Below are 12,224 nucleotides of genomic sequence, written 5' to 3'. Positions count from 1 at the left end.
GTAAAATACAGGATTTATTCATAAACCATGGGACAGTTGTGGAAACAAAAAATTTCAGGTAGAACTTGAAAAAACAGGTAATAATTTACTACTAATTTAAATATAATAAAGAATGAATAGAAAGGTAACCAATATGTGAACTTGAACTTTTTACATTTAACAAGTTTTAATGTCACATTTCATTTTTTTCATGTTAGAATTTGAATACATCTGGCAAGACAACTTCAAGTACAGATGGACCCAAATTCCCTGGAGATAAAAGTTCAACAACACAAAATAATAACCAGCAGAAAAAAGGGATCCAGGTGTTACCTGATGGTGGGACTCTATAAAATATGTCAGAGATACTATAGAATTCATTTCTTTGCTTTTTCCTTAAAGATAAAATTATTATGTTCTTCTTATCCAGGTCGGGTTACTAACATTCCTCAAGGGATGGTGACGGACCAATTTGGAATGATTGGCCTATTAACGTTTATCAGGGCAGCAGAGACAGACCCAGGAATGGTACATCTTGCATTAGGAAGTGACTTAACAACATTAGGCCTCAATCTGAACTCTCCTGAGTAAGTTTTTTTTTTCTTTTCTTCCACATTTATATATAATACCTACTTGCAGATTTCTAGTTTTTAGTTTCAAGTGATCAGATTGTATCACCTGCAGCCACTCATTGTTGCTGTTATGTCTTGACTCTTTTGGTCATTCCCTTTCATGTTAGCTCCTGGATCACTGTCACCTGACAATATCATTCCTCTCTGGCACTTCCAGAATACACATAATATGATCCTTCCAAAATCCTGAAATCTTGGCTGCATTGAGTTTCTCACCTTCAAAAATTTTACCCTCTGCTGTGTCTCAGCTACTTATATATTTAATCATCCCTTTGACTTTGCCATTATCAGTAACTTCGGTTCTCTATAGTTTTATCTGTGCTCCCATGACACTTCCTGTTTTCCATCTTTCTCCCTCTAGTTCTGGCTCCTATAATCATTTGACTCTTTGAGATCTTTAATCCATTGGTTCTTCTACCTTTTCACTGTTCTGCAACATCTTTCTCTTCTAGTAAGAAGAACTCACTTCCTTCTTATCCAGTTAAATTATGTGGTCACTCATAATTGTTTATTTATGTATACCCTTGACTGCTTTGCCCCTCTCTTGCTGTTTGTCGTGATTGCATGGCAGAAACTACAACCCTGGTTATATACTCTGACTTCCATTCTTGACCTCTGCTACTGAACCTGGCTAGAAAAAAAACATACAGCTTCACTGCCTGATCTCATTTCACGTTCATGACCAGGAACCTCAAAAGTGGGCCCTTAATTCTGCCACTCATAACTGGCATGCCTGGTCCATTCATTCTTTTGTTCTTCTGTGCAACTATTTCACATTTGTCTCTTCAGACATCTAATTTTTCCTTGTCCTTTACTCTCAGATGAAGACCTTGCTTTTTTTTTTTGTACCCAAGTTTTTATTTAAATTCCAGTTAGTTAACAAACAGTGTAATACTGGTTTCAGGTGTAGACTTAAGACCTTGCGTTTTTATTTCTACTTTACTAAGAAAAATGGAAATAATCAGAGGAGAATGTCAGCATAGTCCTACCCCCAAATCTGTCTATCTACTACCATCTGTACCCACCTTATTCTTGTCTTCCACCCTGTTGCTATAGTTGACCCATGCTTTCTACTTAAGATGTCTCTTGAAAACTCAAGGACATGGCTCTAACAATTTTTTGCACTTTTGTTGGGTCATTTCCATCAGCATACAAATATTGTATTACTTCCTTTATGTTAATAAAATACCTTCTCCTTATCTAACTTCTTCTATGAGTTACTGCCCTTATTTCTTTATTCTTATTTCTTGGAGAGCAAAACTCTTCAAAAAAAGCCATCTTTGCATCTCCCATTTGTCTTCTCCCATTCTCTGTTAAACCCATTTCAGTAAGGTCAGTTAGGATTTTGCCTCACCACTTCACTAAAACTACTCTCATCGAGGTCATCAAATGACCTCTGTGTTACTACATTCAGTGGTGGTTTGTAGGAACTTATCCTCCTTGACCTGTCAGCAATGTTTGACATAGTAGATTCATTGCTGCATGCTTCTCACTGCTTTTAGCTGCTGCCACCTTGGTTTGAATCTCTCTGCATCCTCTCATGCCTAGATTACTCCATTAGCCAATCACCATGTGTCCCTGATTCTCTCTGTGTCCCTCACAATCATTTCTTTATATAGGAGCCAGGACCATCCTTTTTGAAAAGTTTAATTTCCTGCGTGATGTTCAGTGAGGGTTTGTGGTTTCATTATGATTAAAAACCTAAAATCTGGGGATGCCTTGTTGGCTCAGTTGGTTAAGCGTCTGCCTTCAGCTCGGGTTGTGATCTCAGGGTCCTGGGATCCCGCATCGGGCTCCGTGCTCAGCGGGGAGCCTGCTCCTTTCTTCCTCTGCCTGCTGTTCCCCCTGTTCATGCCCTTTCTCTCTCTCTCTCTCTGACAGATTTATGTATTTATGGATTTATAAATAAGATTTGTAAGATTTTTATAAGATTTATCTTTAAAAAAACCTAAAATCTTTATAGGCCTATTTATCTCTACAGGCATGTTTTCCTTCCCCCACCTCAACAGCTTCTCCCTTTGTTCACTCTGTTCCACCTTCACTGGCCGCCTTGCTGTACCTCAGACATGTCAGTCACATCCCCACTTTAGTTACTTTAGCAGTTCCCTTTGACCAGAATAGTCTTCTGCCAGATAATTAATATGGCTGACTCCCTCATGTCTTTCAAATCATTGTTCAAATTTGATCTTCTAAATGAGACCTAACCAGACTACTTTATTTAATGCAATTAATCTCCCATCCCTACCCCTCCATGAACATGGAATATTATTTATTATGCACATTATTTTTGTCTGCCTCCCTCTGATCTGTCATCCTCAGAAAATAAGTTTCATGTTGTCAGTTGCCTTTGTTTTATTCACTAATGTGTCCAAAGCACCCAGAACAGTGCCAGGCATATAATGGGCATTCAGTAAATATTTGGTGAATTTGAACTTTTGCTTTTAATAATTACTGGGTTTTTTTCTGGGCATATAAATGGGAAAGTAATTTTACTTGGGGACATGCTATTAATGAATTTAAAGCATTCTGAGTTGAAGTTACATATATATGTGTGAATATATATATATAACTTAATATATACATAGACACACACATATACATAACCTAGTTAACCTTGTTTCATTTTTCTGCTGTGTAAGTCATAGTAAACACGTGAAAAGAAATTAGAAGTAAAGATGCTCATTTTACTTTTGAAGTCATTGTTTTTCCTGATTTCCTGAAATAAAAATTGAAATCTATTTTTTCTACTTTGGACTTCAGAGTGTTTGTGTTTTTTTTTCACCCCCTCTTATTCAGAAATCTCTACCCCAAATTTGCATCACCCTGGGCATCTTCACCTTGTCGACCTCAAGACATAGGTAGGAGAATCTGTTTGTGTTCAGACCTTTTAAAAAATATTTTTTAACTGAGAATCAGTTAATAAGGCTTTTTTCATTTTATTATCCAGACTTCCATGTTCCATCTGAGTACTTAACGAACATTCACATTAGGGATAAGGTGAGTGTAGTTTATTATTCTCCTCAGTCAGCATGAATGTATCTATTTTTCAGGCACTGTTTCTCAGTTCAGAAGGTGTAAAGTTTTTTGAAATAATTAGAAGTGGTTTCAGGGGTGTGCTTTCATGTGTCCATTCAATTATATAAAACTGTTTTATTTCTACTTTTGTTTTTCTTAATGTTTTGATGAGATCCTGGGTTATATTTAAAGAATATGTTTTCAAAACAATGGTAGGACTGGTAAAATATTTCTTGGAGTTATTAATAATGGTATAACCATGGTTGATGAGAATAAACTCTTTTGGAAAATTTGATAAATTTCCTTCTGATATTCTCATTTTATGCCCTTATCAATAAAATGTGTATATATATTGTGTGTATATATATATATATATACATATATATTTACAAATGTCACAGATACAGTGTTTTCAATGGAACAACATATAAGTATATATTTAAAAACTATGACATTTGGCTTTTTAAAATGTTTTAATTACCTAAAATTCTAGTCTAAAGTAACTATTAACAGATTACAGTTTTAATCTTTTTACTCTAAAAAAGAAAATGGTAAATACTTTGTTTAGGGGAAAGACTAAGTATTCATTTCTGTTAGAAATTGTGTCCCTAGATTTTGGCCTTCAGGAAGGGATATAGTTTATTAAAAATTATATGTTACACATAACGTATCTAAATATGTGTAATATGTATTATATATTTATGTATAAATCTAAAATATTTCATAAATATATAAAATATATATTAAAATGACGGTGTTCTGTGTCTGTACCATGAAGTTGCATGGTCAAATGGATGTTGATTTTGTGGACAGGCAAGTAAAGAGATATTTTTCAATATGTCTTTTAATAATTGAGTAAGTGGAAGACAAGAAGTATGAAATAGAACTAATTTTTTCTGTTTGTGGACTGTGTGATTTTTCTTCCACTTCCACCATAGATAGGGCTTTTTTGCTCCAATTACGTAAGGGTTCCAGAACTTTTTCATAGGGCAATTTAAGAAATACTGATTTAGGAGAATTTGTCACCTTCAAAACTGCTGCTTGAATGGAGAGAAAAATTATATTCCACGATTGTGTAACCGTTAAATAAACATTTAGATACAGAATTAGGTGAAGAGATAAAAGTGTTTTTATTTTGGTGAGCTTTTAAGTAAAGGTTTATCCTAATACAAGATTTCGAGACTGTTAAACTCAATGTTTTATGGTTTGATTGGCAGTTAATGTTTCTGCTTTGTGGAAGGACGTAAGGCAGTCATCTTTTAGTCATCCATTTAAACAAAATAAAGAGCTGTCCCTTTATGATTTTTGTATTTACCGTCTGTGGTTTGCTAAAAATACATAATCAACTGATTTGTCAATCACTGTCCAATGTAGCTTCAGCTAACATTTCTTAAAAGTTTTCTGTGTTATATGAGGCACTCTTTAAGGTACATTCATATACAGATACTTTATCAATTTCATTTACATTCTTAGTAACCTTGCAGGTCTCATTTCTGCATTTTATATGGAAGTTTAGAGACATTAAATAACTTGGACATGGTCATATTTGTAAATAATGGAACCAGGTCTTGAATATAAGTCCTGCATCTCTGAACACTGGTTCCACTATTATTACCATGTTGGGTATTAATAAGCCCTCGAGTAAAACAGCATTTGGGCTTGGTTAGAAGTTTTTATATAGCTTCTTATCCTGTTAATACATAAAATGGATGTACCAGAAATAATTAAGTGACTTCAGTTATTTAAATGGTAAAACTCTCTTAAAATTATAATTACCTGCGAAATCATGTAATAATGGTTATCTGCTACAAAGAAAAGAGTTTCTGTTTATCTTTTTATTTTTGCTTCAGTGGTAGCAATATGTTAGGATTTTCAAACTTATTTTACACTTCAGAATAATTGATTTTTCTTTTCCAGCTGGCTGCAATAAAACTTGGCCGATATGGAGAAGACCTGCTCTTCTATCTCTATTACATGAATGGAGGAGACGTATTACAACTTTTAGCTGCAGTAGAGCTGTATGTTCAAAGTATTTTTAAGCACTTTTGTATTAGAGTGGATCTTGTTTATTCTGAAAGCTTTTCTTTTAAATGATAACTATGGTTTCTGTCTTTTGTTCTTAAAGTGGAAATATTTCCATCAAAAAATAATTTTTTACATTTAGTAAAATAAAGTTAATTTAGATTGAAAGTTTATATTACCATGGTTAATGGTCACTGTATACATAAAAGAATTATTTCAGATTTAAATAATCCTAAATTTGTAAGAAGACAGAATTGGCTTAGGAATTTGGTAAATCTAATTTTTATAAGTATGTGAAGTATAAGATATGGTTCATAACTGTGGCATATCTTCTGTGGAACCACATATGTTAATGATAGTGAATTTCATCATTAATGAACATCTGTTGAGTATTATATGGGCAAGGCACTGCATACATCTTGTGTGTTTAGAAGTGTTGATGAAGTCCATATTCATTATCAGAAGCCTGTTGGCCAACTTAAATAAATTAGTATTAAGAAGTTGGTCTATTGGATGTTTTTTCCTGAGCATTTCTGTTCTTTCCTGATGCTCTAAAAATAAAAATTTTGTGTCATTTCTCATATATCCAATTGGTAATATATTTTGTTACCAGTAGACTATTCTGTTAACCATGTTAACTAGAGTAAATTGTTAATAAAAATTTATGATGTTATGGGGTGCCTGACGGGTTCAGTCCATAGAGCATGTGACTCTTGATCTTGGGGTCATGAGTTCAAAGCTCACGTTGGGAGAGAGCTTATAAAAAGAAAATTATAGTGTTAAATGATTGAGAGACCTAATTTTTACAGATTTAAGTATTTTATAATATTCCTAATAACATTTCTAGAAATGGCCTTGGATCAGATACTTAAAAATGTAAAATTCACTGTGTTGATAATAAATTGGTTTTTTTATTTCTCTATTGAGAATTTGTTTTCTCCCATGTTTTCCCTTCATTTTTGTAACATAAAAAAATTGTTACCTGTTTCTTTTAATTTATTCATAAGTAAATAAATTCATTTAGTCATTCATCTATCCATTACTGGCAGTTCTGTCTCATATCTTATTTATGTCTAAAAATTATCTCACTGTATTAGTTAGGAGGGTATTTGTTACATGGAGGTTTGTTCCACCAGAGACGTTTACTGATTCTTTTACCTCCTTTGGATGTTACTTCCCCAGTTTACAAGTGATATTAAATTCTTATTGATTCTTGCATGAATTCTAATGGATATCCTTTTAGCTTTTGAGAATTTAGGATCAGTGAGATTTGAATAAAGAATAAACGTAATACATTCACTAAGAATTTTCAACATAGTTACAAAGTTATGTGATTTAAATAGATAAAAAGACTATTTTGTTCCTTATAAAATAATACAAATAGTTGGGGTTTTTGTTTTAATAGATATCTCAATTTCTATTGAATATTAAGAAGAACGAGAAAGGAATGAAGTTTCTGGAACACAATGTATCTTTATTTGGTCTGCCTAAGTTTTTATCACATTGCTCATAGAGCTTTTAAGATCTCGTTATGTTTGCATTAAAAAGTCTCCTCAGTTAAATAAAGATGTGTATATTAATTAACGAGTGTGCTTTCTGGACAAATTAAGGAATTCTTTTCCTATATTTATTTCACTAACATTGTATTTAATAACAAAGTCAGGGTAAAGAAGCATCCATATTTATATATTTTCTGTATAATTATTTTCTGAGAAAAATATTACAAAATGTAGAAAATGTTTGATGTGAGCCACAGGAAAAAATTAATTGTTTTTTTCTCTTAAAAATTGAAGTTTTAACCGTGATTGGAGATACCACAAAGAAGAACGAGTATGGATTACCAGGGCACCAGGCATGGAGCCAACAATGAAAACCAATACATATGAGAGGGGAACATATTACTTCTTTGACTGTCTTAACTGGAGGAAAGTAGCTAAGGTATATTTTTTTCCATGTGCAAATGTGTAAATGTATAAATCTAGATTTTAAAAAGAAGTATCCTCTTTTATCTGTTTATATGTACCAATAATGTGCCAGATACTTGCTAAATAAGTTTTTTTTGTCTTCACCTCCTTGGCTTGATTTAAACTCCAGGAGTATCCAGAAACAACTCATTTCACCCATAGTTAGGAAAATGATTGAACTTGGTAAGAAATTTTGTAATTTTTCACAAGCCTTGGTAACAGTTGAAATATTTTTGTGTCTACTCAATTGTAAAATAAAGATCACCCTCTTGCAATCCCACTCATGTATTCTTATATTATTACTTTAAGCAAGTAGGAGATTTTCCTGAAACTGGTATATAAACAGATAATAGGCTTTTTAAAACACTTGCACTCGTTGCAGGAAAGATGCTTGAGTTTTTATTTGCAAGTGATATAACAAAAATTATAAGCATTAACCATGATTATTCCTATGACTAGTATGCTGAATATTGGAGGGAAGAGGGCTATGGAAAAAGTTGGTGGTCATGTTTTGTTTTGCAACTTTTCCTCACGAAAACACCTATTTAACTGTCCCATGTGCAAAATTTTCGTTAGTGCCATAGCATATTTCACATTTGTATGTAGTATCTTATGTATGCATTTAGTCTACCTAGTAGAGAGTATAACCAACGTCTGATTTCATAACTCCCAAGATTTCCCTGAATACATTTTCCCTTGAGGATTCTTAGGATTAAAAACTAAAGAGTTAGTTTTGTTTGTTCTCAGTAAATTTAAACAGAAGAAAAATATTTCTTGACAATTAGTCCAATTAGTCCATTGGATGATTCTTTATTTGTTGGTTTGGGCTTTTTTATCCTTTGAGTCAACTTTACTAAATTAATAAGAAAGTAAAAAAACATTTTAACAAGACAGTGTAAAATGCTTACCAGATCTTTATCACAAAAATGTTTTACATCACAAGATGATTTCATATAAAACTTGAAAAGGGAAATAGGAAAAGATGTTCCCAAGTAAAAATACCAGACAAGACACATAAAAGAGGTTAAATCTTTTTTTATTATTACTTTTGGGTGTTTGTCAGTGGTAAATGTCGTTACTTCTCAGACGAAGTCCATAGACCACCAAACTGTATTCGAGTTATTTTAACAATTATAATTAATATGCATATCTTGATTTCAAAAGGTAGATCCATGATCTGACCTTTTAAGTGGAAATAGTTACATTCATTACAAATAGTACAAGAGACACTGTGTATGTTACCTGTTACAAAGTATAGTGTGGTAGAAAGCAATAGCCTTTGTATCATAGATTTGAATTTAACTCCTGTTTCAGCTGTTTATGTTTTGACCATGTGCAAGTTTCTTTTCCATGCCTGCTTCCTTATCTTTTAAATCGAAATCATATTTGCTTCTAGATTGTCATGAGGATTAAATGAGATTTTACATTCACACACACGTACACACACTGAGTACAATGCTTAGCATATATTGGGTATTTGGTACATGGAGTAGTTGTAGTTTGTTGCTGTTTTTATCATCGGTGTTCTTAATCTTCTTCAAAGATGGAAAAATTATAACTGTTGGTTAGATCAGGTCAGTGGTTCTCAAACTTTAGCTTGCATCAGAATTACCTGGTAGCGTCACTGAAAACATAAGTTGCTGAGCCATTGTTTCTGATTTAATAAGTCTATGGATGGGGCCTTGAGGATTTGCATTTCTAATGGTTTCCTAAGTGATGCCAGTGATTTTGATGGTCTTTGTCTGGAGCCATACTTTGAGATCTTCTCAGTCAGTCGATTGTACAGGAAAGAAAAATGTATCTTTGCAGGGGGAAAAGAGTCTGTTAGAAAATAACTGAAGTTTTCTCCTTTCGATTTGAAGCTTTTTGTTCAGTGTCATTGTAAGTTATTCCAAACTTCTGTATGCAAGAAGGATGGCTGTTTGCAGTAGATTGATGTATCTTTTTAGTTAAGTTTTAGTTTAATATATATGACAGATTTTCTTATGTAAAAAAGTCAGTTTCCAGTACTACTTTCACTCCACAAAATTAAATATTCAGAAGCAACTTAAACATTAATAGACCCTTTTACTTTCCCATAAAAAGCAATTCCCCAGTCAGATACATGTCATTGTAAAGAAAAGTGTGTGTGTGTGTGTGTGTGTGTGTGTATAAATACGTAGTGTGCATATATAATTTTGCCCATCTTTATCTGATCTCCTGTACAGTTGAGCTTTGTCTTAACCTTTACCTTTATAATTTTTAGCTCTGAAGTTGGAAAATAAAATTTGAGAAATATCGTTAAACTGTTTCTTTAAGAAATCTCTTTTGAGTAATTGCTGGCCACTGGCACCGACACTTTTCATCAAAATTATTTTCACAATGATAAAAGCAAGCAGAATTATTGGTTTCTATTAAGTATTATACATAGTTCACTTTTGTTATATTAAAATACAGATTCATGAACTTAAAACTTTTAAGTTGTATTTGCAGAATAAACTTTTCACAATGGCTTCTGGTTTTTTATTTGTTTTAAAGATGTTTTCAGTGTTTTCTCAAATTGTTTAGGAATTAAGACATTTAGTTCCATTTATAATGTATTAACAGTTTATCAAACTGCAGAAAAGCCCTTAAAATGTCATGTCCTGACTTAACCTTAAAGTTCCCACCTGTAAAGTGGGTGTGGTTTACTACTCACAGGTAAACATGCATTATCAAATAACTTGAACTCATTGTAAGAAACTTGCTGTCTGATTAGTATTATAAGCAATAGTTTGATGTTGTCATATTGTCGTTGAAAAGTATTGACCTGATCTAGACTCTGGTCAGGTCTCCATCTCACAATGTCTTGTATGAGGTTCTTTCTGTTTTGCAGATTATTTAATATTTTCAGAGATTTGAAGAATTGTTAGTAAGAAATTCAGTGATTTAAATTGGAAGTATTTTTTACCCCTGAAAATTCCATAACTCTGAGTTCTAGGATCCAGCCCATTAAATAAAGTATTTTTTGTATGTCGATGATCCATAAAAATTTTGACACTGTGTTTATTCTCCCCTTTTAAATAATCTTGACTTGTCAGCAGGCTATGTGGTCTATCTTTTGTAATTTAGCTAGAATTACTCACTATCTCACTAATTTACAAATAGTGGTCATTCAGATTGTATATATTCTTAATGAGTAGAATTTTTAAAATAATTTCATCCACAGAATTTTCAGGTGATGGAGGCTGCTCTGTGATCAGTAGCTTTCTCAAACTAACGACTTAAAAGTTGAAGAATTCTTTCAGCCTGACTTCACCTTGTGGATCCAACACTGAATAGGATTTCTTATGCTTAGAATTTTTTATAATAACATATCCTGACATAAATGTGATTTTTTTGTTGTTAATTTCACTGGTACACATTAGTATTAGTATATCTTTATACTCTAATCAGTAATATGTACTTTTCTTCAAAGTAGTAAAAAAATTATTTCTAATAAGTATATTTAAGGTAGTTTGCAACTTCCTAAAATTGGAGGATTTATCTTAGGTAAGAGAAAGCTGACATTTTTGAGAGTTTGAGAAAATACTCCTGCAGTGTATGCTTCTCTCTCTGATTTGATGAGTGATTACATTAATGCTTTCATAATAATTTCATTTGATTATCTGAATCTAGTACACGTAAATTCAGTTCTGCTTACAGTGACCTTTTGAGAATATGTAGCCTAATTTGATTAATAGAAAAAGACTTTAAAAGTTGTTTTTAAAATTACCTAAAACACTCTATAGCCTTTTAAATCATTAAAATGTAATGTTTTGTTCCTAAAGCAAATGAAAAAACTTGGTTTATTAATTCATCCGTCATTAATTACGTACCTGTTAGGAGCATGGCATTATATTCAAAGGAAGTAAGCAGTGGTATTACAAAACAGACCTGTTTTTGTCCCTATCAGTGCATGTGTGCATGGGTGTTGTGTGTGTACATACCAACAAGAGATGTTACCAACAATCAAAGGGAGCAAAGAGATACCAGTATATATTGTAAGACTTACGTATTTTAAGAAGAATAAAAATACATAAAAGACCAAAACAAATATATAAGAAAAAGGAAGACAAAATTTGACTTATTTAATTTCTGAATCTCTGATATATGAGTTTTTTTAATGATATTAAAATATTTATTATGCTCCCTAGGTTTAAACTGATCTTTTTCTTTTAATATGAAAGGGGGGAAAGTATGTGCACTGATGAAGTTACTCTAGTTTAAATTCCAGTAATACTGTGTAGTTCACCAATGTACAATGATAAGGACAGGATAACCAAACAAAATTTAATCTATGTAACTTAGTGGGGCCTATGATTTGTTACAGTTACAAATAGACTTTTTACCCTCCAACTACACATATTTTGGAACTAAATTGCCAATTTTAATTTTCTAAAGAGTGATATAACAAAAAGATATTTTCTTCACTCATTTTGATATTCTTCCAGGCAATAAATTGCTTTTTAAAAACTTAGGGGTAGGGAGAGAAAGAGTGGTGCCTACACAGTGCATTGGGGGGCGATGGTGATTCTGGAGTTTGCTAGTTTTAATGATAAGCAAATAACCTATGTGCCTTAGTTACTCTGTCCTATAAAGTGAACCTTTTTAG

General features: G+C 32.4%; 1 protein-coding gene across 7 annotated transcripts in view; it reads left to right on the top strand.

Annotated features, from left to right (window-relative positions):
• The window catches only part of CNOT2 (CCR4-NOT transcription complex subunit 2), a 117,132-nt gene that overhangs the window by 103,177 nt on the left and 1,731 nt on the right, over nt 1-12,224 (top strand). For all 7 annotated transcript variants that reach the window (XM_045789589.2, XM_045789587.2, XM_045789591.2 and 4 more), the window contains 6 exons: nt 198-318; nt 410-566; nt 3,408-3,469; nt 3,559-3,608; nt 5,544-5,644; nt 7,442-7,586. In XM_045789589.2, coding sequence (XP_045645545.1) covers nt 198-318; nt 410-566; nt 3,408-3,469; nt 3,559-3,608; nt 5,544-5,644; nt 7,442-7,586 — 636 coding nt within the window. The remainder of the gene's footprint in view (nt 1-197; nt 319-409; nt 567-3,407; nt 3,470-3,558; nt 3,609-5,543; nt 5,645-7,441; nt 7,587-12,224) is intronic.

This window comes from Ursus americanus, chromosome 17 (assembly GCF_024610735.1).
Source record: "Ursus americanus isolate L20-20 chromosome 17, mUrsAme1.1.p, whole genome shotgun sequence".
NCBI lineage: Eukaryota > Metazoa > Chordata > Mammalia > Carnivora > Ursidae > Ursus > Ursus americanus.
The sequence above is the reverse complement of the archived record's forward strand: the minus strand, read 5'-3'. Positions and strand labels throughout refer to the sequence as shown.